General features: G+C 64.8%; 1 protein-coding gene across 3 annotated transcripts in view; it reads left to right on the forward strand.

The window, feature by feature from the left end:
• The first annotated feature begins 7,144 nt into the window (after positions 1-7,144).
• TP73 (tumor protein p73) overlaps positions 7,145-26,003 on the forward strand; it is a 31,237-nt gene continuing 12,378 nt past the window's right edge. For all 3 annotated transcript variants that reach the window (XM_040987805.1, XM_040987806.1, XM_040987807.1), the window contains exons 1-3: positions 7,145-7,212; positions 7,752-7,872; positions 22,517-22,759. In XM_040987805.1, coding sequence (XP_040843739.1) covers positions 7,145-7,212; positions 7,752-7,872; positions 22,517-22,759 — 432 coding nt within the window. The remainder of the gene's footprint in view (positions 7,213-7,751; positions 7,873-22,516; positions 22,760-26,003) is intronic.

A 26,003-nucleotide genomic window follows, 5' to 3' on the forward strand; every position in this document is an offset into this window, starting at 1 on the left:
GGCTGCACAGGAGGGCCCAGGCCCCAGGCTGCATGTCCTATTCCAGCTCCAGCTCCTCCTGCAGACCTGTGAGGCACCTGGAGGCACCGGTGGCTCCAGCCCTCGGGAGATCCGGCTGCAGTTACCGCTTCCAGTTTGACTTGGCGCAGTCTAGCTGTGGTAGACACTTGTGGAATGAACCAGCAGATGGGAGTACTCACTTCCTCTTTGTTTCTCTGCCTTTTAAATAAAAGAAATAAAAAATAAAAAAGAAGGAAAGAGAAAGCGAGGATGAGGGTGAAAGCAGAGGTTGCAGGGAGCCAGGCTGGGCAGGGCGGCCTGAGGGTGAGGAGTGGGGAGGGGGAGCACCCTAGTGAGCCCTGGGTGGGGGGACAGACGGGCATTGTGGGGCACTGATATGTGCCAGGTGTGCAGCGGCCTCGGGAGCAGCACTCCTGCCCGGCTGTTCCTTCGGCTCCTGGTCTGATGGGCATGGGCAGCGCTGCCCCCTGACTGGCCCAGAATGGACACAGCCCTGGCCTGGGCCCAGAGTGTGCCGAGGGGTGCCGAGGGGTGCCGGGGTGCTCTGGGGTGTGCTCCTAGCCGGCACCTGCTCTTCCGACAGCTCCAGCCAGGGGTCCACTGCCTCATCCCTCCCGTCGCGGGGCCAGCCCCAGGGACCACGGCCTCAGCTCTTATCCCCAGCCAGGCTGGACAAAGCTGTGCCTCTGCCCCGAGCTGGGGTCTCGTATGCAATGGGCAGGAGATGGGCTGCCAAGGAGGCCAGGCCTTGGTGCGTGTGGGTGGGGTGAGGAGGGAAGAGCATCTGTCCCCGCCCAGGACCCAGCACAAGCCCGCCTTTCCAAAGCTGCTGGCTTTGACAGGTGGTCCTGGGTCCCAGATCCCCAGCTCTGCCCGTTGGAGCAATGGCTATGTGTCTCACACACCCGTGTGCCCCGTGTTGGCACACATACCTGCTGCCCATTTTGCACATGACCCCAGGGGCACGTCACACGTGCACTGCCGTGTGGATGTGAGCTCTCGTGTGGCCACACGGTCCTGTACAAATGCCTGCCCTTCCGGGGACACGTGCTCGCGTACGTGTGCTGTCACACACACGGGTACACACTGTCCGTCCACTGAGCTCACATCCCCCAGCACAAACGCAGACTTCCCTCCCTACCCTGGGGACACCGAGTGCGCCCTTAGATATGGGGGCCCAGGGGGCCTGCACAGTCTTTTTTTAAAACAAAGATTTATTTATTTTTATTGGAAAGTTGGATATATGGAGAGGAGAAGAGACAGAAGAAGATCTTTTGTCCACTGATTCACTCCCCAAGTGGCCACAACAGCTGGAGCTGAGCTGATCCAAAGCCAGGAGCCAGAAGCCTCTTTCGGGTCTGCCACGTGGGTACAGGGTCCCAAGGGTTTGGGCTGTCCGCGACTGTTTTCCCAGGCCACCGGCAGGGAGCTGGATGGGAAGCAGGGGACGGGGTTGCTGGGATTAAAACCAAAGCCCATATGGAATCCGGGCACATGCAAGGCGAGGACATTAGCTGCTAGGCACCTTGCACGGAGTCTGATGCCCTGAAGTTAGAGACGCGCGCCTGGAGACTTGGAATCCTGCCTCAGGGCGGCCTGTAAAAGGCCTTCAGGAGGTCCATGGGAAAAGTGTGTCACCAAAAAAGCTATTTCAGAAACCCTAACCCTAAACACAGGTCCCTTGATTAGCATAAGGTCGATGGGGACAGCGAGACGGCGTGAATGATTCAAAGTGCTTTTGCAAGATTTTATTAGTGACATTAACCTCCAAGCTCACGTTGATAGAAAAAAGCCGACTCCACAGCAGACGAGGCCTGAGTGGATTACAGAATTCCGCAGTCCATGCAAACGGAGGTGGGGCTGCCTTCAGGTGGTCATAGGGACATCCACCCGGGTGCCAGGCAGGGCGAAATTCCTTGCGGCCCTGCCTGCCATGCAACAGTTCTCTTTGCACCTTCGTGTCCCCCACATTCACTGCACAGACCCCAGCAGCCCTCCTCGTTAGAAGCGCGTGGGAGACGGACTCTGCTTTCGGATCCGAGGACAGAGCCGCGGGGACTCAGGCATGCTCCTACTCTATAGAATTGGGAATTTCTGCAGTGTGGGGCTGTTGGGAGATAGGCTGTCCCCACCCCGGCTGCCCCGCCTCTCAAGCTCCGCGGAAGCTGCCCAGGTGACTGTGAGGAGGGCACTGCCATGTCCACGTGGGTGACAAGACCCAGGCCTGGGCTCCCAGCCATGCCCCGCCTTCCCAGGCTGCTTGGTGGCTCCGGCGGGCCACGCTGTGGCCGCCCAGCTGCCTGGGCTCCAATGTCATCACCTAGGCGACAGGACGCTGCCACCGCCACCCGCCTGCAGGAGCCAGGAGCTGAGCCGCTGGCCTCCGGGCCCCCTCGGCAGGGCCCCGCGGACCCTCCTGGGGCCCAGGGCAGGACAAGGTAGGTTGGATTCGGAGGGCTGCCGAGGCCCCCACGGAGGGCCCCTTGTTGCCCCTGCCTGGGGCAGAGCCCGCTCTCTATGGCCTTCCCCTACACACTCCCAGCAGCAAGGGGTCAGCGTGCACTGTGGTCAGCTGTGGTAGAAGGGCAGCAGGTGGCTTGGTCTACCAGAGGGCAAGGGCCACTGCCGGGCAGCCCTTTGGAGAACCACATACCCCAGGTGGGTGGCAGGCTCTGGGCTAGTGGCAGACGTGGCCCTAGCTCCATCTTCTCCCCTGGGGTGCCGGGAGCTCTCCTCTTCCCGCCAAGGAGGCCCCGGAGCCTGTCCAGGCCTGAGCCAGATGGGCACTTCCGGGGGCTTGCCCAGCAGCACTGCTGCTAAGCCTCATGGGCCAGCCCAGAGGGGCAGCTTTCCCAGCTGGCCAGCCCTCCGAAGCCCAGAGCCTCGCCCAGCTCTGCCACACCATGCCCAGCCTCCCTGGCCATCACCCTGGTTTGTTCCAGGCCAGCCCCAGAGCTGGCCAGGTCAGAGGACCCACAGCCTTTACCTGGGCGCACCTGCCTGCTGGGCTGGACGCCATGACCAGGGCCTGGGGAGCTGGTCTCGGTGAAGAAGCCACATGTGAGTGCATGTAGGTATTTGTGAGCCCAAACACGTGTGTAACACTGTACACACATGGCCTGTATGTCATGGATGTGTCCACATGTGTGATCATATGGCTACACACACGCACATGTTGACATGCATGCCAGGTGTACAGATGTGGTTCCTGTGTCTACATTCGCACCTGCGCATGCGTGCTCACTGTGCGTGTCGTATGCATCTGTGTGGAGGTCCTCCTCAGCCCGAGCCTTGGCCTGTGCACACTTAGCTGGCATGAATTGTCATGGGGTGCAAACCAGATCACGCCAGACCTGTCTTGGGTGTGTCAAGGAATCCTTATTAACCAAGCCAAGCTTGGTGATAACAGGACCCACCAGAAATTAACAAATCACAAGTCCATATGGCAATCCAGTCTGAATCGAATCCAGTCAGAACAAATGGTCATGACCCCGAAGTCCACCCGTTAAGCTGAAGACCTATGGACAGCTTCCCCAGCAATGCCATCCTAACAAACAGGCTGGACACACTCAGAAAGCTGCACACTCACCTCTCCCTGGCTTCTCTGCTCACGTTCCCTCACTGCCAGGCCTCCCCTCTCCCGACAGCACACACATCAGAAATACAGACATCTTAGCATTGCCTGCTGCGCTGTCCCGCCCGGGCCGTGCACAGAGGGTGAGGAATACAGACACACGGGGCATGCTCAGGGCTGCCCGTCCTCCTGTCCTCAGCTCTGTCCACCGGAAGCCAGAGAGCAAGCAGGTCCTGGGGAGGCCAAGGGTGAGCGTGGCAGAGCAAGGGAGGCACAGGACAGAGAGAGCGAGAGAGGAAGAGAGAGGGAGAGAGAGCCCTCCCTGTCACGGGCCTTTATGGGGCTTGCGAGGGAGTGGTTACACAACAAGGCTCTGAGGCTCCAGTGGGCGGGAGGGGTCACCTGGGTGGAGGTGACCCACAGGTGGGCAGAGGGGACGGCTGATGGAGGTGACCCCACAGGTGGGCAGAGGGGACAGCTGGGTGGTGGTGACCCACAGATGGGCAGAGGGGACGGCTGGTGGTGGTGACGTGGGCAGAGGGGTCACCTGGGTGGTGGTGACTCACAGGTGGGCAGAGGGGACAGCTGATGGAGGTGGGGAATGACTTCCAAGCATGTGACCCTGAACTGGCTGCCTGCCCCACAGCAGTGTGTGTGACTGTGTGTATGTGCGTGCTATGCCTGTGTGTACACATGTGGGTATGTGTGTGCTTGTAGGTGGGAGAACTTACAGGTACTGCAGGTGGTGAAGGGGTGGGTCCCCAGTAGCCAGCTGCTCCCTGGAGCGTCAGCACTATTCTGCTCCCCCTGCTCTCAGCTGAGGCCCTGCCCCCGGATGGAATGTGGCGTGGAGGGTGAGAGCTGGGCTCCACCTGGGCCGCAGCTGCCTGCGGGGTCACACGGGGTCATGTGTGACCGCGAAGAGGCCCACCTCATCCTCTGAGCAGGGCTGGCATGAGTGCCAGGCAGCTCGCTGTCACCTGCGCCCTGCACACTCTGAGCTCTCAGACCCACGGCCAAGGGCGGGCCCACGGGAGCCCGGTGCAATGGGGCAGAGGATCAGGCCCGCACATCCAGGCCACTGCTTCTCCCGACACCCTGCAGTCTGATCGGGCCCAGCGGTCGGTCATCACCTACGTGGGAGCCAGCACAAGGGAGTCTTCCTGGGGCAGTGAACCAGGAGGGGACAGGCAGGTGCCCGGGACCTGGGAGTGCCAAGGGCTGCCTGACCCAGGAGGGCGGTGGGGGGCTGGGCAGAGGAAGGAGCTGCCGACCTCTGACCCCTCCCCATTTGCTGTGAGGCCACATGGGAGCTTGGCATGCACCACTGCAGCCCTGGGCTCACAGCTGAGTCAAGCCTCAGCCGCAGCCACCTGGGCAAGTCCCGGGGCCTCTGCTCGTCCCCGCGTCGGGCCGAGGTCCACCCTGGCAGGGTTGGGCAGGCCTGGGACCCTGCAGTCCACTCTGCAGGCAGGCAGTCAGACATGTGGAGTGTGCGCTGCCCGCCCCCTTGGGATGCCAGCAGCACCCAGGCCGCCCTGCCATGCGGTGACCACAAAACAGCCGTTTGAGCACCCCCGAAGGTCTCGGGACAGCAGGGTGAGTCAGACCGAGAGGCCTGGGGGGCGGGGTGGGGGAAGGGCTGGCAGGGGAGAGGCGCGAGCTTTCCCGCCCAGGGAGCTTGGGCCCTCACCGGCCTGCCGCCTGATCTGTGGATCACGAAGGTCCCAAGAGCTCCTTAGGGTGCCACAGGTTTGGGGGTCCTGAGAAGGTATGGTTGGGTCCTGATTCTGCTGGGGCAGGGTCAGCAAGGGCTGCTTCCTGGGAGTTGGAGGGAAGGGGGACGGGAAGCCTGGGGCTGTAGCATGAGCCTGCTCTGCTGGGTCCTGGGAGGCCGGGGCAGCTGTGGGAGCCTGCAAGCCATGGCAGGCGGTGCGACTGCTCCCCATTGCTGTACCTGCATCTCCTCGACTCCGAAGTCTGCATCCTGGCTCCTCCTTGGTGGCGTGGAACACGTTTCTGTTCTAGAACTGTGTGCCCAGTCTCGCAGCTCTGTCCTGGCCCATGGCACATGTCTGGGTCGGCCTCAGCTCCCTTTGCTCTGATGTGCGTGGCATTCGCCAGCCAAAGCCTGCCATGGCCACGCTCTGTGAGTGAGCAAATCCCCAGGGGAGAGGAGAGTGTTGGCTTTCATTCTGTGGAAGCCATTTCCGGGCAGGTCATCTTCCCCCTTCAGAGGCTCCTGCTGCATGAGGGCAAGGGACAGGGGACAGGGCTGTGGCCACACCAGGGAGCCCGGGGCCCGGCAGGTCATCCTCCCATCTCGGAAGCTCCTGAGGGACCTGCTACCCAGAGGACAGGGGACAGGGCTGCGGCCACACCAGGGTGTCCTGGGCCGCCCGACACCTGCAGGGATGCCGCCGGCTCAGGTCTGGGGGGAGCCCTGTCTACCTGCCCAGGCAGCTGAGGGTCTGCCTCCCTGGTCCGGGGTCCCCGGCTTCAGAGTCTGCCGATAAGTCAGGAACTGGGAGCTTCGTGGTTCATGATTCGGATGGGTACTGCACGGCTCCAGAGCTTGCTACCCTGGGAGACTGTGGGTGGCAGCCCCCTTCAGTGTGGGCAGAGGGCGTCCCTGCCCTGTGTCTGGGGGTGGGGGTGTCGCTTTCCTGAGGCTGCCCCCTTGGGATCTGGCCCAGAATTATCCTCAATCCCTCCCTTGGCTGCCAGCCTTCGTAAAGATGCCGACTGCCTTGTGTCGTGTGTGTGTGTGTGTGTGTGTGTGTGCCTTGGAGTCTACAAACTGACTGGTACCACACGCCTGAAGTGAACATGAGGCTGGGCCTGGGCTGGGCCTGGGGGCCAGCTTCCTGGGGGTGTGGTTCCTGGGGTAGGCCTGGGGTGGGCCTGGGGGCCAGCCTCCTGGGGGTGTGGTTCCTGGTGGTGGGCCTGGGATGGGCCTGGGACCAGCCTCCTGGGGGTGTGGTTCCTGGCGGTGGGCCTGGGATGGGCCTAAGGGGCCAGCCTCCTGGGGGTGTGGTTCCTGGCGGTGGCAGCAGCTGGTGTGAGGTCACTGTGGATCGCTCAGGGGTCCTGGAACAGGTGGAGTAAGCCAGGCATGGTGGGTGTGAAGGGTGGAGAAGATGGGGTCACACCCCGGAGTGGGATGCCTGCCCTAACCTGGGTTCTCGCTGCCGCTTCCCTGAGAGCCTAGGGGGATAGGCACTGGGCTTCTGGGCCTGTGTGGGGCTTTGCAGTGCTAATCTGCCCCTGGCCGCCACAGGCACCTTAGGGCCACAGAGCTGCCCTCCAAACGGCTCCCCGGGGCCTCCTGCAAGGGTGCGGCTACACCCCACATCCTCCTCAGGCTGGGAGTCTAGGCTGAGCTCCCACACTGGGAATGAGCTGGAAGAAAGGCAGGCGGAGGGAGGGGCTGTGGGGTCCCCGGCCGTGGCCCCAGCGGCACGCCAGCTTGCATGGAGCCGGGATGAGATGCCCAGGAGCTGACAGGCTGTCCCTTCCTGCAGAGTAAACCGCCAGGGCCCTGGGAAGATGGCCCAGAGCACCACCTCCTCCTCACCTGACGAGGGCGCCACCTTCGAGCACCTCTGGAACTCACTGTGAGTAAGCGCCTGCAGGCATAGGCTGCACCCCACCGGGAGGGCACCCCACTCAAGCCCGGACTCTCCTGCTCCCTCACAGCTGACCGGGACCAGAGAGAGGGCCCGGCAGCGCTGACCGGGCCTGACAGGCTCCCGGGCTGCAGCAGTTTTTGAGGGAGGTTATGGTCAGGAAAGGTCCTGGGGAGAGGCCACCTGTGACCATGCCTCCCTGGCATCTGACCAACCCCGGGCCTGGGGGCTCTGGGGACAGCAGCAGGGGGGCAGCCTTGAGCCCCAGGCCTGGGGATTCTGGGGACAGGAGCAGGGGGCAGCCTTGAGCCCTGGGCCTGGGGATTCTGGGGACAGGAGCAGGGGACCGCCTTACCCCGGGCCTGGGGCTCTGGGGGACAGGAGCTGGGGTGGGACCAGCCTCGAACCCCGGGCCTAGGGCTCTGGGGGACAGGAGCTAGGGGGGCAGCCTTACCCTGGACCTGGGGGCTCTGGGGGTGGCACAGGATGAGGGTGCTGATGGAGTCTGTCTTCCCTTCCCGGCCCAGGGAGCCAGATAGCACCTACTTCGACCTTCCCCAGCCAAGCCAAGGTGGCGCTGAGCCCGGGGGCAGTGCTGAGGCTGGCGTGGACGTCTTCCAGCTGCAGGATGTGACCACGCCTACCATGGTGAGTGGGGGCTGTGTGCAGAAGGCAGCCTGCATGCTGCTAGGATGTGGGCACCCCGTCTGAAAGGCAGAGTGAGAGACCGAGAACTTCTGCTGCCGCCTCACTCCCTGCCTCGCTGCAACAGCTGCACGTGGGCCAGGCCAAACCCCAGAGCCGGGGCCCCTTCCCGGTCTCCCGCGAGCAGGGCGGCTGCCCGGTACCTGGGCCCAGGTGCAGTAGCAGGGAGCTGGATGGAAAACAGCTTGATGACCTTTGGCCCTCCCCAGGGGCAAGGAGTCCAAGATGGGTGTCTGGGGGCTCCCTGCGAAAGGGCATGGCGGGCTGGGATTGTCCCAGCAGGTGACAACAGGTGAGTGGGTAGCAAGGGGGCCCCATGAGGGGGCTGCCCCTCACATGCTCACGTGGTCACGCCCTGGGCCAACTCCTCAGGCTGCTCGGGGTGCACAGTCCAGGCCCCGCCCTCCCTACAGGCCCCCATTTCGGAACCTGGAGCCCCCCCCAGGTGCAGCACCCCCTTTCCCCTGCCTGCTTGAGGCCTGCAGCAGGGGGAGGTGACTCAAGGGGCCGCCCACACCTCCCCTCTCTGCGTGTCTATCCAGGATCCCAGGCAGGCCTGGGGCTCGCGGGCCCTCACCAGCCGGGTCAGGGACCCCAGGCTGGGCTTCGAGGGTCCCTCAGCCTGGCCTGGCTGCCTGCTCCCATCTCACAGCTGTGCCACCGGAGCGGTGCTGGGCCAGTCAGGGTCAGAGGGCAGAGCTCCGTCCCTCCTCCCCTGGGACCCTCCAGGTCTCGCTCTGCCATTTGGAGGGACAGCGGCTGGCTGCGGGCTGCAAGGTGGGGAACTCTGAAGATGCCTCTCTGCCCACCCGCAGGAGGGTGCCCGAGACCCTCCAGGAGGGGCCCTGGGGCAGCCCTGGGCTCGTGTGGGGGGGTCATGCTCGACCATCCGGGCCTGGGATGTTCTCGCCTGTTTGGGCACGTCATGCCCGCTGAGGGGGGCGGAGGGCGTGGCTGGTGTCAGGCTGTGGCACGCCAGGCTGCAGCAAAAGTCATGTGGAATTCCTGATGCACACAGTTCAGCTCCCAGTGAACGGGGATTCCCTGGCAGCATGGCTGGTTGGGTCCCCTGGACAGAGTAGCCCTGGCCCCTGGCTGTAGCCTCACAGGAGTTGCCCAGTGGCTGGAGCGGTGCTCTCACCAGGGCTCAGGGGCTGCCTGGGGATGCTGGGTGGGGGGCCCGTGGTGCCATCCTGCCCCTGAAAGCCTTACTGTCCCTGGCCGAGCCTCATCTCTGGGGGGGGGTCACCTTGCATAAGAAGCCCCAGCCGGACATGGCTCAGATCACACAGGGCATTCTGAGTTCCCTGCTGGGGACCAGGGCCTCTCGCCCCGGGCTGGCTCTGGGAGGCTCTGCCCTTGAGCAGGAAGGGGGTGATCCCTCTGCTTTCTGGTTCCGGAGGACCTGGGCCGTGCCCCTGGGACACAGGGTCCTGAGCTCCACCCAGCCTGGGGTACAGCCCCAGTGGCAGCAGGAGCCAGGCAGAGTGGGTGGGCCCGAGTTCCTGCATGTTTTTGAGCTTCCGTGTCGTGGCCCCTGAAGCTGCAGCGGTACAGGTGTGGGGGGGACAGCAGGTGCCCTCAGGGTCCGGGACCCTTCCGGCAGCATCAACTGAGGGCTGGGTCCTGGGGTGGCATCTCCACTGTGGGCGTGGGCAGAGGGTGCCCCCAGGGGCAGCAGCCCCAGCTCTCACCATAGGGCCGCATGGCCACTGCTCAGCTTTGGCCGTCCCCCAGGACTGCTCCCTCTGCAGGGACAACGTGAACAGGCCAGGCAGCTCTTGGTGTGCGGGAGGCAGGTGCGGGAGCCGCAGGCTGGTTCCCCATCTGTGCCCCTTCCCGCCTCTCCTGGCGCCTTTTTCTGATGACAGCTGTCGGCAGGTGGATCGTGCGGGCGGGAGTCGTGGGGAGGAGGAGGGGCTGGAGGCAGCGGGGCTGGCCGATTGGCCTCTGAGCCTCGCAGGGAGAGGAGCAGCTGGACAGCTCAGAGGACAAGTCCTTCTTGGCTTTGGTGTAGAGGACGGTGGCAGGGAGCCGGCCCTGAGAAGGGGGAGGGACCTGAGGGGGCCATGCCTGCTAGAGGAAGACAGGTCGAGGTCAGGACTGCAGAACAGTGCCAGGGGTCCCTAGGCCACCCCGCCTCCATGAGCCTCGAGCCAGCCCCTGCTTCCCTGATGGAAGACTTTGGGGTGCACAGCCTGCACCCCAAGCAACCCCCAGCTCTCAAAGCCTTCGAGCTTATAGGGACTTCCATGGGGGCTACCAGAGCCGCTGCCCAGCAGGCCCAAAGCATCACGAACTTGAACCTGAGGGACTCAGCACAAGTCCCTCTGGCAAGCCTGCGCCCTCGCCGCCCATTGCACGGTGCTGGGCCGGGGCTGCCGTGGCCACCTGCTCTGCTGCGACGGTCTGTGAGAGGGCCAGCAGGAGGCAGATGCAGAGCAGGTGTAGGGCCTGCTGGGGGCTGCTGAGGGTCCGACAGGGCGAGGCTCCGAGGGCCAAATGGAGCAGGGGCCCAGCCCTGGGGGGAGGCCCCACCCCCACGCTACCCTTGGAATGTCCAGCTCAGAGAGTGTCCCAAGGGAGCCGCAGGCCACTCGGCAGGAGCCAACCACCCCGGGCACCCTCCAGCTTGGCTCTGCCCCACACTGCCCAGACCCTCGTGTGTGTGCGGCTCCCAGCTTCCTCCTGACGGGGCGGCCCTGGCTGCTGGCTGTCCTCCAGCTCCCTGCGCTCTGCCATGTCCGTTTGTATGTCCAGCTGGCTGCGAGAGCCGCGAGGTCCCGCTCTGGAAGGCGGGGCCGGGCCATCCCCTTGGGTCAGAGTGGAGCCGTGCAGCCAAGAGGCAGCAGTGGGGGACGGGTCGGGGTCATAGGTGGGTGGGGGTTTGGAGCCGCTCCCTCCACATGGCCCACTTCCGAAGCCCAAGAGGGACCCCAGATTCCACCATGCAAAAGTGCTGCCCATGCTGGGCTTCCTGAGCGTGGCCCCCAGGACCCAGCTGAGGGACAGGCCCTCCCTGGGGCGTGAATGGGGCTTACCAGGGACCTTCCTGCCTATGAGCGTCACCTGCACATGTGCACACACACACACACACACACATACACAGCTGCTGCTTCTACCAGAACATGTGAGCGACCCCACAGCAGACTCCCGTGGGCTTCCCCAGGGACCCCTGCCCCATGGAGCCCAGCACCCAACCTCGGGGAGTCCCTGGATCTGGGTGTCATGGCCAAGCTGGCGGGGCCGGGTCCTTCACTGTTGGTTCTCCGAGCTCCGGAGTCCTGGGAGCTCCTTGCCCCTTGAGCACCCCTGGGCCCTGCTGCTTTGCTCCTCAGGTAGTGTGGCCAGGCATGTCCACCAGTCTCTGGGGGTCACAGGCCAAGCTCCCACTGCCCTGAGCCTTGGGACTCGCCAGAAATGCTTGAAGGGGGTCTGCACGCTGCTGTGCAGCTCCGTCTGCATCCCACGCGGTTCCGGCCCAGGGGCTCGGCAGTGGGGGGAGACACAGGTCCTGATAGCTGGCTTCGTGGGAGACACGTGTGCGTTGGGCTGCTCGACCACTTCTGGGCAGCCTCAGTGTTGCGCCCCAGCTGGGTCAATCAGGATGGGGAATTCAGACACTCCCAGAGGCAGCCGCAGCGGGCGCGCCTTGCGGCCGTGCTGGGCTCCTGCTTTCTGGGGCTTGGCCAGAGCGGGGATGAGGCAGCAGCTGTGGGGGCAGAGCTCAGGCGCTTGGCCTACACCTGCAGCCAGGGCAGCTGGTGCCTGTTCCTGTCCCCTGGCTCCCAGAACACCCTGTTACCTGTGGGTGGTCCCAGAGGACCACTGAGTTACTTGGGTACTGAGTTCCTGTAGGCTGGCTCCACCTGCATCTCCTTGGGCAGCCACACCACATCTTCGCTGTGGGGTGGCCCAGCCATGCCTACCCAGGCCTGTGGGGGGCTAGGGATCCCCACTGTGCACTCAGGTGCAAGTCTGGGGGCCCCAGTGCTTCCCCGGGAGGCAGCTCCGAGAGGCCGGGATGGGGGAACGTCCATTGCGAACCTGGCGGCTGCCTGGGCATCCTTAGCCCTCCCCCCACCGTGGCCTCCTTGGTGCGGCCCGACACGCGCTGGGCAAGCTGAGGCCTGCCCAGGGCTGGCATGAATAGTCATGAGGAACCAAGGGGTGGGCTGTGGTTCTGTTGTTGGATGCAGCCGGTTGACAGAACGCAAGGAGATGGCAAATGCGAGAATGCCAACAAACGGCCCACATGTTTCCGGACATCCCTGGCTCCTGCCTGCCTAGCTGCGGAGCTGTGTCCCCTCAGGCCACGCCGCCCAGCCGCCCTCCCCGGCCACTCAGACCCATGCCTCGGGCTGAGGCTCACGAGCTCCCCGGCGCGTGCAGACCCCCGAGCGCATGCCATGCTGTTCGTCGGTGACCCCATGCGGCACCTTGCCACGGTAGGTGCGATGCGCCTTTCTCAGGCCGCTTGGGGTGACCGCATCTCCATTGTTGCTCGGGCTGGGCTGGGGTCTGCCGTATCGCAGGGGTCGGAGGCAGGAAGTGAGGCGTCAGGGGCTGGAGGCAGACCCAGGCATGGGGGAGAGTGCTCCGGGACACGCCTGCCTCTCTGGGAGTGGCTCTACGGACCTGTGCCCAGGGACTGGGCAGGGATTAGGAACTGGGCCAAGAGGCTAGGCCAGTGTCTGGTCATGGCGGGCGAATGGTACCTCTGCCCCGATTGGTGGCTCCTGGTGACACTTGGTGTGGGCCAGTGGCTCTGCTCTGGCAGGCATGGGGATCTCCCCGCTGCTGGACTCCTCTTTCATGGAAGCCCTCTTCCCTGCTGGGCGTGGTTGTGAAGCTGCCTGGCCCTAGGTCCCTGAGCAGCCTCCTCCAGGGCTTGCTCACCTGATGCCACAGCAGGAGGGGTGTCGGCTGCGGCCACGCTCTGGGCTCCAGGCTGGACTGCGGCGCTGGCTCCAGCCACTCGGCTGCCCCTCTCATGAGGGCAGCTGGCCCGGAAGAGGGGAGGAAGGCCCCGTAGCATGAGCGTGGCCCCTGCAACCCAAGCCCCAGGACCTGGGCTCACTTCCAGCCTTGCTGTATCCCCAGGGCTGGGAAGGATGCAAGCTGCAAACTGAGCAGGGCGGGGGTAGGGAGCATTGCTCCCCACGGGGCCGCGTTCCCTTCCCGGGAAGCCGAGGGGTGCTCAGCCATGGGGCGATGGGGGCGGAAGGATGCAGGCAGCTGGGCTGAGCGTAGACACAAGGACTGGGGACTTAGAACCTTGAAAGAGGCCAGAGTGCTGGGCGGTGTGGTCAGAGGTGTGTGTGTGTGTATATTGTCAGGTGCACATGGGAATAGTGTGTGTGTGTGTGCGTGTGTGTATATATACTGTCAGGTGCACATGGGAATCGTGTGTGTGTGTGTGTGTGTGTGCGTGCTGACATAGGTGTAGTGTACAGCTCTGTGTATGTGAGAAGGGTACGCATGTGTGCATGCAGGATGGGGGGCACCTGTGAGTGTGTGTCCCGGCAGGGCTGCTTGGCTCGGTAATGTGTGTGTGTGTGTGAGGCCCCCAGGGTGGCCAAGCGATGTGAGCAGTGCCCCGGCACAACCTGACCTGGCACAGGCTGCGTTCCCTCGTGTCTCCAAGCTCCCTGGCCCCCACCCCGACACTTGCTGGGCTCGGCCACGGTGGGAAGCCACACGGGAGGAGGAGGTCCCCTCTGCCTGCCGCCCACTCCCTGACTCCCCGATGCATCACCGTTGTTATTGGAGATGCACAGCTGGCCTGGGGCTCCCCTGAGGGCAGGCAGCCTTGCACCCCCAGAGAAGCAGGTGGCCTCTGGCCTGGTCACACCTGAAACTCCAGGGGTGCAGCTGGGGCCCCCCGTCTTGGCCGCCCAGAGGCCTGGGGAGCAGGTGCAGCCTTCTCCCTGAATGTTGTCACCCTGTAACCCACAGTGGGGAGGGCTGGGCGGGGCGGAGCCTGGCGGCCACATTCCCAGGGGCGGGAGGGTCTCTGGGCACCAGCCTCGGCCACTCAGGTCCCTGCTGCTTGTTTCCACACCTGAGCTAATAATGGTTAACCCACTCACTCGGTCATTCACGTGGCCAGTAAGAGTCGACTGAGCCAGACAGCTGGTGCTGCGGAGGGCAGAGGCGGTACCGAAGGCCCTCCTTGGCACCCAAGCCTTTTGCCCTCAGGGACATGGGCTGGGCCAGAGAGAATCTGTGTCCTTGCCCCACCGTGTGAGGCTGTGCGGCAGAAGTGGTCTTTGCCCACAGTGGACGATGTGTGTCGGGACGTGGCCTTGGTCGTGGTGGAGGGTCAGCTCTGGCTGCAGCCCTGCAGGGAACGTCTTTGGGGAGTGGCACCCCTTCATCGGCCTCCTTCAGCTCTGTAAGTGATGCCTGAGCCGAGGGTTGCAGCAAGGGAGGGGAGCCCCTGGCCGTGCTGGCTCTCAATGGCGCACACGGAAGCCGGGCCTGGCAGGTGAGCATTCATTGTCGCCTGCCTTCCTTCCTGACCGAGCCCCCACAGCCCTGTGGAGCTTCCACGGCCTGCGTCACACAGGCCTGACTGGGGCAGGGTGGGCAGGAACAGGCAGGGTCTCCAGGACGAGACAGGTGCACAGCAGGGTCTCAGGACTGGGACCAGCCGGAGTCTCTGACTTCCCGAACAAGCCCCACACTGGCTCCCGGCCTGATGCTGCGCAGAGCTGACCTGAGAGTCCTGGGCCCTGTGGGCATCGGTCACTTTCAGGGCAAGCAATGTGAACAGGTGGGAGGTGCAGGCTGCCTCTGGGCAGGCAGGAACCCCAAGCAGGACTGTGGTGACAGGCACTGGTTCCTGGGCACCTGCTGTGTGCCACACAGGGCACAGAGCTGGCCCAGATCCTAGCAAGGCCCCGTGCAATGGGGGTTCGGGGGTGACCCCAGTGAGGCCAGGCTGAGGCTGGCTGAGGCTGGAGGAGCGCTCCAACCACGCAGGGCATGGAGGCTGGATGTGGGGTATGGATGGCAGGTACCAAGTGGAGCTGGGGGCTCTGCTTGCCCATCGTATCCATAATGCACACGAGCTGCCACTCGGGAGCGAGGGGAACGGGAGGACGTGGTGGACAGATGGAGCGGGGGACGGGGGAGGGCAAGAAGTGCCTCCCAGTGGCTGGGGCCAAGCTTTGGAGGCAGTGGGAAGTAGTTGGGCTGGGATGGGCAGGTGTAATGGTGACCTAGGAAGAAGGGCAGGACCTGAGGCAATGTCAAGGTTTCCTGTGGCGTGGGGCAGGGGCGGCTCCGCCAGTTCCTGTGATGGGAAGCCGTGGGAGAGGGTGAGATGGGGGCAAATTCAGGGGCCTGGGCCATGCCGGCTGGAGCGAAGGACTGGGGCCGGCAGGGGGCTGGGGGCTGTGTCGAGGGAGCAGGCGGGAGCCAAGATCTGGGACCACACACGAGCTCTAGGGAAGCCATGGAGACTGAGATGGGGCTGGGGGCCACAGAGGCTGCACCGTGCACGGGGCGTGAGGATACAGCTGTGAGGCAGACCCTCTGCAGGCCTGGGGCTCTGGCCACCTGGGGATAGAGAAGGGCCTGGCCTGGGGGTGGAGGAGGCAGCTCAGGGGCAGAGGCCCCCATGGCATCCAACTGGGTCTCTCGACTTGCATGGGCACTCAGTGTTGGCTCTTGCCAGCGGGGTGTAGCCTCATGCCTCCAGGCCAGGTGTCCTGACCAGGCTAGGGTGCATCCAGCTCCAGCAATGCTGGCTTTTCTGCCCCCGGGCAGGAAGCCTCCCGCCCTGGACTTGCGTGATTGACTGCAGGGGTGCAGCCACCGTGCGGTGCACTCTCCCCTCCCCAGCTCCTGTGTCTCCTGGCACCTCATTTTTCCAGCTCCCAGATATGAGGGGGAGCCGCAGCTTCTGTGGGCTGTGCTCAGGCTGTTCCTGGAGTCCGCTGCCCTCCCACTGTGGGCGCGTGGCTTGGGGGATGGCCATCATGTTTTCTGTGCTGTGCACCCCCTGGCCCCTTAGCCAAGCCCACGTTTCGGCTGCTGTGAATGGCTGCCACCGGGAGACCACAGTGCTGAGGCCTGTGCTCCGGAGTCCTTTCCTGGGGCCGTGGAGCCCAGAGGGGGCAGGTGCCAGCAGACCCTGCCCCACGCCTCTGTCCCCAGTGGCCATGCTTGCTCTCGCGTCGCCCGGAGGAAGCGCAGGCCCCTGGGGCCGTGGCTGCCTGCTGCCAGTGGCCTTTCCCGGCACGGCTTCCCCACATCTTCCCACGGCCCTCCTGGCCGCTCTCTGCTCAGCCACCTGCCCACGACCAGCCAGATGGCGTGCTTTCTCTTGCTGTTGGGTTGCGTGGACGGAATGCGGGTCCAACCCCCCCCCCCCCCACCAGGCGAAGTGCCTGCAGCTGCTCCTCTGCCAGGTCGCTGGTGCCCCTGTTCCAGCATCGTCCTGCTTACCAGCTTTGCCCAGGACCTATCCCGAAGTGCCCCTCTTCCAGGCCCACAGGTCTGGTCCTGCAGGGGTGCAGCCACCGTGCAGTGCACTCTCCCCTCCCCAGCTCCAGACGCTCCAGAGCGTCAGCCAGTCTCCCCCCGGGGGGCCCCCAGCCCATGTCAGCTCAGGTCCCGGGAATGCGTCTCTGCCACGGGCTCAGGCCTGACCCTGGCACCGTTCTTGGCCCAATGTTGTGTGTCAACGACGTCCCCGCAGACCCAGACGCCCTCTGCCCACTCTTGACTCAGAGGCGGCCGGCCTTGGCCCACTCCCTGGCTTGGTTGCCACCTCATGCTCGAGTGGCCAGCATCCCTGCTCAGCCCACTCCCCCTGCAGCCACCCAGGGGCGGACCCTTCCTGCCACTCAGCCCCACCCAGTGTTCCTGAGCAGCAGAGGTTGCCGCTTTGCTCATGGCCGTCTGCCCAGGGGGCGCAGGGGGCACAGGGGGCGCAGGGGGCGCAGAGGAGCAGGGGCCACTGCTCCCCCAGTACCTGCAGGTTGCCCGAGAAGGCCAGGAACAGACGGGGAGCAGTGCCAGAGTGGCAGGCCCACTGCAGGGCGTGCGCAGGGCAGGGTGGGCTCCTCCTGGGCAGCAGTGGGTGCTTTTCCTCGTGTCGCCTTGTCGCTAAGTTTACTACATCTGTGGCTCCCCCACCCGCCATCGCCTCCACACGTCAGCCTGGCTGCTCGCTGTCACACCTGGCCCCGACCTGGCAGCCTGTTGACCTGGCTTGACTGTCAACAAGACAGAGGGACAGGCAGGGTGGGGTCAAGTATGTGGACTCAGGGTGCTGGGCCGACACCGCCTGGTGTGGGCTCTGGCCAGCGGGCACAGGCCAGAGCTGACTGCGCCTGCTCCTGGCCCCGGCAGGCTCCACACACGACCCTCCTTCAGTCCAGCTTTGGCCTCCTGGATGGAGCCGTCCCCCAGGGCGTGTCTGTCAAGCCCAAGGGTCCACCCTTGGGGTACAGCCTCGAGACCCCCAACCTGGGGTGCTCTGGACCCCGCTGCGTCTGCCGCCCTGTGTGTTGCAGATGCTGGCCCGGGTCCTGCAGATGCATGTCTGTGGCAGCCGCAAGGGGCCTCCGGGGGCATGCTTCTTGAGGCACTAGGGGTGGAAAGTTCCATGTGGCCACAGCACAGCGCTGAGCAAGCTGGGCCTCGGCGGGCAGAACGGAGGGCGCTGTGTGCAGATCTGTGCAGGCAGAGGCCCCCCACCCCCACCCCGGGCACAAGTCGGATCTTGTCATCATTTCCATCCGTTTAATCACAGACTCCAGGAGACACTGTGGGAAATACCAGTGAAATGGAGGGCTCCCGCCAGCATGCCAGCGAGCATGAGCGGCCCTCTCTGAGCCGAGGCCAGGCTGCTGTGGGCCCCTCACCCCAGGGGAGGCTGCCACCCGAGTCCAGACCTGCCCGCCGGAGAGGCTGGGAGGTTGTGGAGATTCTCATCCTTAAGGACCCAAGGCTGGGCACGAGGCTCCACCGGCAGCCAGGGACCCTGGAGGGGGCGGCTGGGATGCCAAGTGGGAAGTCAAAGGGGAGCCTGGAGAGGCAGACCCAGCCCTCAGCGTCGTCACATGGGATGTGGGCAGTGCCCGGGGGGGGTGGGTGGCTGAGCAGGAGGGCCCGGCATGCAGGCCTGGGGAGGGACCAGCAGAGCTGCTGTGGGCTCCAGTGACTGTCCCTCCCCGTGTTCGAATCAGGCTGTGGTCCATAAGGATGCTACTGGGGGGTAAAGTGGTGGTGGCTCTGCTGTCCCTCCAGCAGGGGCCAAGACGTCAGGCTGCTGTGAACTGGAGCTCAAACCCACAGCTTTCCTGCAGCTGGCCCACCAGCACAGGGCCCCATCGGGGACAGCCAGGCAGGGGAGGTGGGCGAGGTGTGCTCAGGGCAGGCTCAGGATAGAGCTACAGGCATGGGGCGGGGCAGGGCTGCGCCGCCTGGGCAGGAAGGCCATGGCTGTGCACTGCCGTGGCTGCTGCAGGGCAGGGCCCCCTGCCCCCGAGAGCTGGCTTTCTGCTGGGACTGTCGGCGAGGCCTGGGTGCGTGTGGCCGTGAGGGCAAGCAGCAGCGTGATGGGGTGGGAGCTGGGGGACGTGAAGGCCCAGGCGCTCACTTCTGCACCAGAGTGCTCGGGGAGACGTTGCGTGAAGATGTAAGACAACGTGTTGACATCTAAGGCATCATCTGAGACGGGCTGTCAGTCAGCTCCAAGTGGCCGCTTCCAGCAGGGTCCGCTGGAGGACGCTTCAGCCAAGCCTCCTGCCATGTCACCAGCAAACATCGTGGGGACAAGAGCGGCCCCTGCCCCCAGGGGCTGCCCGCTGGCTCAGCTCTCTGGCCAGTCCAGCCTGCTTCCTCCTGGTCGGCTCTCTGTGCCAGTGAGGTGAGACCCGTATCAGACAGGGAGCGCCAGGCTGTCACTTCTCATGCTTGCCCCCACCCTCACCGGAGGGCCATGTTGGGTGTTCAGCCAGTAGCACGGGGGCTGAGGGGCTGGGCCAAGCTCCAGGCTGCAACCTCCTCTATCCTGGGCTCCTAGGCAGGGTCCCCGGCTGCTTCCTGGGGGCTGGGGGGCTGGCCGAGCTGGCGCTGAGGGTGGTGTTGAGGGCCAGATGCTGCTATGTGTGTGGCCTCAGGCTCTGGCCTTTCCCTAGCGTGTCCCCTGGACAGGGCTCGAGTCCCCTTCCATCCTCTGAGTTGGCCCAAGAGATGGTTGGCTCCGTAGTCCTGCACTCCTGGGCGGGGCCTCCCTAGCGGGCCTCCAGGACTCGGCACCAGGTGCTCACCGCAGTCACTGCCCTGTGTCCTTCCAGAGCCCCCACCCACGCCCGCCCAAGCACCTGTGTGCTGTTTGCCTGGGCCTGGCACAAACAGCCCGCCCTGCAGCCCAGGACCAGTGCCCCTAGTTCAGAGAATAGACACCCCAGACAGTTAGTGCCCCGTGGGCGGCTCTGATGGCCTCAGCTGTCCCTGCCCCGCAGCCCGCAGTGGACAGCAATGCTCTGTACCTATCTGGGGAGACTGCAGAACTGGCCAGTGGGTATGGACAACTGGAAGCTGAGAGGCCTGGATGGGGCCGGGAGACCCCATCGGGAAGGTCAAGCTCTCTTCACCCCATCTTAAGGCACAGGGACCGAGCAGGGCCTCGCTCCCCGCCACGGGCTCCTGGCTCCCCTTCATGTCTTGCAGCCCTGCTTGGGTCGCGCCCAGCAGCCCTGCATGCACAAGCATACACATGTGGGTGCCGCGGGCCGGGCGTGTCCTAATTAGCCCGCTATCTTGCAGTTCTCATTGAAAGCAAAACAAACCAAAAAGTCCTGGTTTAGCCTGGGTGCCGCCCTGTTGCCAAGCGGGTCTCACCCGGGCTTCCAGGGGCCTGTGGTTCCGGGGACCCCGCCAGGCTGGCCCCACCACCCGGGCCCCGGCTCCCTGCTGGGCAGTATCCCCTGGGCACTGTGGCCATGGAGAGGGAGGGCATTTCAGAGGTGACCCTGGAGACAGGGTGAGCAGAGGCATGGCCATGGCACTGTCCAGTGCAGTGGGCATGCCCATGCTTAGTGTCCCTGGGTGGAGGGGCTGGGGAGCAGTTGCTGTGTGGCACTGGTGAGGCCTCTGTTGGGCCCGGGCAGGAGTGCCAGGACCCCACGCTGTCTTTTGCCGGAGCCCCTGCCCGCCGATGGCCCTGTGCCCCTCAACTCCAACCAGCTCCTCTGTATGCCCTGGCACCCTGCTCAGCTCCCTAAAGAATGCAAATTAAGCCGTGACTGCTCCCTTCACCTAGGTGAGGCCTGCATTGTTCCCAAAGAGAGGACAAGGCAGGTGTTGGGGCTGAGGGTATCTGCTCTCCAGTCCTCCCCGGAGAGACCCTCTGGACAAGCCTCGAGGCCAGGGCCATCCCACTCAGGAGTACAGGGGGTGGGGCCCGCAGCCCTCAGGCCAGCCCGGGACCCCAACCCACTGCAGGGGAAACCCCTGCTAAAAGAGATGGGAGATTCCGGCAGGAGGGGCTGGCTCGTGGCCACAGCCTCTCCACCATTCATTCACTCAGTCGCCTGCCAGTCTTCCTGCTCAGCAGGTCACTGGCTGAGGCCCTGCCCAGTGCCATCAGATGAGAAAGCAGCATGAGCTGCGGGTGCCCTGGGCTTGGAGTCGCCTCCCAGAGAGAGGAGGCTGCGGCCCTCCTGTCTGTGGACCTGGGCTTCTCCCCGCCCCCACCCACACGGTTCCGTTAGCCCTGACTGCAGTTCACGGGCCATGCACCCTCAAGGCCAGCAGCTGCAGAATCAGGCCCCAGGATGGCCTGGACTCCCTCCTGAGACTTACAGTCCACCAGGGGCGGGGGGACGGAGCTGTGCCCTGTCATTGGGCTAAGTAGAACTCGGGCGTGGATGGCTGTGCTGGGTCGTCGGAGCTTGTCTGGGCTGTGGGCAAGCGCTGAGCAGACCAGACGGAGGCTTCCAGGCAGGGACGGTTGGTGAGAGCGATGGCAGGAGTGGGCACCAGGACCTGGGAAGCCTTGGAGGCCATGGCGAGGGTCTGAGGTCTGGGGAGTGGGCTGGTGGAGCTGGGCACTTCCCCTGAGCCATATCTGCTGGCTTTCGTCCCCAAGCCCTGCTGTGGAAGTGACGCGAGGCTGTGCCCTCCCTCCTTGCCACTCCTGGGCCAGACTCCCCCAGGACAGAGATGTCCTGCAAAGGGGCAGGGTCAGCTGACCTGATCGCAGGACCCTCCCAGCCCAGGAAGCCGGAGAGACCAGGGACCAGGCCTGCCACTAAGGGGGGGCTTTCAGCAGCACTCGCATGCTCAGTGCTGGAACATTCCCTCACCCCAAGGGAGCCCTGGCCCTGCCAGCCTCCACGCATGGTCCTGCCCTCCGCCCAGCCCTAGCGATCGCTGTTCTGCCTGTAACGCCAGCGTGCACTGAGGCTGGGCATGTCATGCCCACTGCACAGAGGGGCCTCTGCTGCCCACTCCTCTCCCCTGGCGTGATGGCTTTAGGGTCTATCCACGGTGCCTGTTCACACGGTTGGGCAGTCCTCAGCCCGGGGCCCCTCTCCTGGCTTGCCTGGGTCTACATGCTCGGTGGGCACACCACTGGCCCTGAGCCCTGCAGGTGGGCAGAGCTGGAGGGAGTGTGCCACCTGGGGGCCTGCCCAGGCTTTCCCTCCCTCCAGTGTTAGGGCGTGGGGAGCCAGGGTTGGAAAGACACAGGAACATCCTTTTCTGGTTTGGGGTTTGAAGGAGATGGATGGGTGAAGCGAGAAGTAATGAGGGCTGTAGGGACCCCACTGGCTGCCCACTGTGCCTGGGGACCCAGGCTCACTGCCCAGCTGATCACTGCTCCCTGTGTCCCCGAGGACACTGTCGGGTTGGGTCACTTTCTCCTCCAGACCCCTGTCTGCTTGGCTGTGGCCTGGGGAGAGTTCCCGCAGCCTTGGGTGCATCCTTCAACAGACAGCCCACTGCCCTGGTTCAGAGGAACCCCTGTGAGCCCTGGCCCTGCCTTCCGGGAGCTGCTGGGCGAAGCTGGCCTGGGAGGCCCCCAGGGGGCATGCTCACCAGTTCAGGGCAGGGCTGGTCTGTGGGAGCTAGCCTAGGATGGGGCAGCCGTGTCCTGGGGGAAGGGCCAGTCGATGGAGCCTTGGGCCTCCGGGGACTGAGCCCTGCCAGGTGCCCAGCCCTACTGCCTGGCTCAGGGTTTGTGGGTCTCCCCGAGCCTGTGGCTTTAACCTGAGCCACAGCGCCAGGGCTGGGGGCTGCAGCAGGACCTGTGGGGGCGCAGGCTGGCAGGAGTGGGGGTGCTCCTTGCTGGACCCCTGCCCTGTGCTTCGCAGCATCCCGTTCAGGCTGGGTGGCTCCCTGAAACCCTGGCACCCGGGAGCCACATGTGGAGGGGAGCAAGGTGAATATGTCAGTTCATCCCTACGCAAGTAGTGGCCTGTTGGGGTTGCAGGGGGGGCGGGGACGTGTTTGGGATGACTGGTACTGGCTGGCCCTTTAAGGCTGCTGTAACAGGACACCTCCCAGGACGGGACAGCCCGACGTGTGTCTCTCCCCTCCCCTCTCCCCCTCCCCATGCCAGGCCCAGTTCAATCTGCTCGGCAGCACCATGGACCAGATGAGCAGCCGCGGGGCCGCCGCCAGCCCCTACACCCCAGAGCACGCTGCCAGCGTGCCCACCCACTCGCCCTACGCGCAGCCCAGCTCCACCTTCGACACCATGTCGCCAGCGCCCGTCATCCCCTCCAACGCCGACTACCCCGGCCCCCACCACTTCGAGGTCACCTTCCAGCAGTCGAGCACCGCCAAGTCAGCCACCTGGACGGTGAGTCCCGCCCCTCTCCGGACGTGCCTGCTGGACTCAGGTTGGGACCAGGTGGCCGTGTCATCCAGGGCTCCCGACTCAGGACCAGGTGGCCGCGTCGTCCAGGGCTCTGGGCTTGGGGTTGGGAACAAGTGGCTCTGTCGTCCAGGGCTCCCGACTCAGGACCAGGTGGCTGTGTCTTCCAGAGCTCTGAGCTCAGGGCTCGGTACCAGATGACTGTGTCGTCCAGGGCTCCGGGCTCGGGGCTGGGGACCAGGTGGCCGCGTCGTCCAGGGTTCCAGAGGGTAGAATACAACCCCACTCGCTGGCTGCCTGCATGGGGCTCAGCAGGGAGGAGCGACGAGGGTGGGGGGCGGGAGGCGGGTCCTAGGGCTGGGCAGTCTGGGTCTGCCCACTTCTCGGCCTGCGGACCCAGGGGACAGGAGGCAGACACGGACCCCGGGAGTGTCTGCCAGTTCCCCTGCGCCCGGGCTGGGGCTCATTTGAAATGCTTTCCTGAGGGCTCGGCGAGAGGCTGGTGCACGGACGGAGGTGGGAGGGGAGCTGGGGAGAGGTTGGAACTGCTTCCTCCAGGCAGCCACTGGCGGCTTTGGTTATCCATTCAGCATTCAAGGTGTCCGCTATCATGGCTAGAGGAGCAGAGCCGCAGCATGGATGAGGGCTTGGGGTCCAGGAATGGCCAGCTTCAAGGCTGCCCCCCTTGCAGCCCCTGGCCATGGGTGTGGCCCCACAAGCCCCAAGGTGGGGGCCCTCCCTTGCAGCGGAAAGGAAACTGAGGCACGGGAAGGGTGGTGGCCGGCACCCAGTCATGCAGATTGTAGCTGAGGATATTGATGGGGACCCGTAAAGTTACGCCCCGACCACTGAGCTGCCCCCAACCACCGAGCTGCCCAGCCCGTACCACACAAGGGAACAGAGTGCTGCTGGACACGGGCCAGTGGGCGGGAGTGGCAGCCTCAGGGGCCTTCAGGGTCTCCTTGCCTCTCCAAGAAGGCGCCCTCCTGAATGGCCACACTGTGGGTGGATGGCAGGAGGTGTGCCAGGGTGCTCCCTGGCAGGGTGGGCTGACCCCCAACCCCTCCTAGAGTCAGGACCCGTGGAGCGGATTCATCCAAGCTCAGAGCCCTGAGCGCGCAGCGCCCGAAGTTCTTCCCCTTTAAGAACTGGTCCAGGCTTGGTGGGCAAGGTGGGCAGAGCCTAAGGCCCAGGCTGCATCCTGCAGGTGGCCTACTGGCCGCAGCCTCAGTGGGAATCTGGGGTCCACCCCCTGCACTTACTTATCCCTGGTTCCTGCCAGGCGTGGGCTGCCTGCTGTCCCTGCTTTACCTCCCCCCCTCCCCCAGACCGGCAGTGGTCAAGGGAAGGCTCAGCATGGGATGCTAGGGCAACCCAGCCCTGGCCAGAGGTTGAGCACTTCGTGTCTTCCAGGCCCACTCCCTGCAGCTGTCCGCTCTCCTGGCCTTGCCTCTGGCTCCCCAGAGCTGAGCTGAGCAGCCACGGCTCTGGGTGCGGTGTTCCGAGCCATGTTCCCTGATGGTGTTGCAGTGGCTGCACTTGTTCTGGGCTCCCCCAGTCCTCTACTGCCTGTCAAGACAGGGCCCCAGTCTGTCTCCCTACACAGCGACTTGGAGCTGGGGCATCCCATACAACTACATGCCCCTTGTGACAGGGGCCTCACCACTGCTCCATGTTCAAGCCCGCTGTCCTGTGTCCGAGGGGGAGGGGGCAGCCTTGCATCATGAGGGTCCGAGCTGAGACCTGGCAGGTAGCCAGGACGGGGTGGGGGGATCGGCTGCCTCTCGGCAGATGTGGGAGGGTGCCAGTGGGGTTGATGCCATGCCTGGGCACCTGGGGCTCCTCAGGCCATCTGAGCTTCTCCCACCTCCACCTGGGGCTCTGCTGCCCTCCCCCAGATCACCCACACCAGAACCTGACCCGGTGGCCAAGCAGTGGCCCTGGGCACCTGCAGGGTCTCCTTGCTGCCTTGGGCATGCAGGGAGCAGAGGCAGCTGCCTGCGCCCAGGCCCCTCCCCAGCCCTGTCCTCAGGGGGTGGAGGTGGGACCGACATTGATAATGAGATTTTTGGCACCTCAGCTCTCTGGACACAGATCCCTGGGGGCTGCCTTCCTGCCCGAGGAGGGGCCAGCGACACCTGCTCCTGGCCCCCGGGGTCCAGCTTTGCAGGCACTGCCAGCGCTTGCTGCCCCACCCCCACCACACCACCCGCTGGCGACCACTTCTGCGTGGACTGCTGGTCTTGGCTTTCCCACCGGAGCGCGGCGGCTAACCTTGGCCTCTGCGGAGGTGTGCCCTGGCCCCTGTGGCCCATCTGCAACCCACACGCATGCACACGCACAGCACGCGGCTGCACCTCCGTGTGACACACACATACCACACACCAGGTGCCCACGCATGCACATGGGGACACACAGGAACCACGCACCAGACACCTCTTTGCACGTGTCTTATACAGGCCGCACAGGAGGAAGTGTGCCCCGCCAGGAGGAAGTGGGGTGGGTTTATCGTGTGGTACAAACAGGGCACCAGTGGCAGCCAGGCCAGCATGTGGCAGGAGGAAGGGTAAGAGGCAGGATGGAGTTCAGCCGCCCGCTGGACACGGGCCCCTCCGTGGGAGAGCGCGCTGCTGCCTCAGCTCTCAGTGCTCCTCACTGCAGGCGGCGTGCTTGGCAGTGCCGCCACGCTGCTCAGGGCTCCCAGCCAAGGCTGGTCCTGTTCTTGGACCCACTGGAGACAGCAGGGACAGACCACGGGTGTGGGCGAAGGCCTCCAGGTCGTGGGCAGGTGGCCGAGAACCCCTGCCTGGGCTTCCCACTGGTCCCAGGGAGGAAGGATGGGGCAGGGGGCTCTTGTATCCCACGGCCATCCAGCCCTGCTTCTCCGCTTCCTGACCCTGCTTTGCCTTACAGGGAGGGCAGCTGTCCTTGGTGACTGGGAGCCTTGGGCACTGGGCAGAGTTGGGCAACAGGTTCCTTGTGGGGGTCGGAGCTGGCCCGCTCAGGGTCAACAGCCAGCAGGGTGGCTGCCAGGAGCTGTGATGCTGAGCCCCCGGCTGCCCTCGTGTGGCACAGCTGTGATGCTGGGCCTCCAGCTGCCCTCCTGCAGCACAGCTGGCCATGCTGCATGGTGCATGGAATGAGAGTGCCTCCCGCCCTGTGGGTAGGAGCACATGGCAGGCAGGGCGAGAGGAGGTGTTCCCGGGCAGCAGGAGACTGAGTCAGTGTT

Source organism: Ochotona curzoniae, unplaced genomic scaffold, assembly GCF_017591425.1.
Source record: "Ochotona curzoniae isolate NIBS_2020 unplaced genomic scaffold, NIBS_Ocur_1.0 contig_4792, whole genome shotgun sequence".
NCBI classification, from domain to species: domain Eukaryota; kingdom Metazoa; phylum Chordata; class Mammalia; order Lagomorpha; family Ochotonidae; genus Ochotona; species Ochotona curzoniae.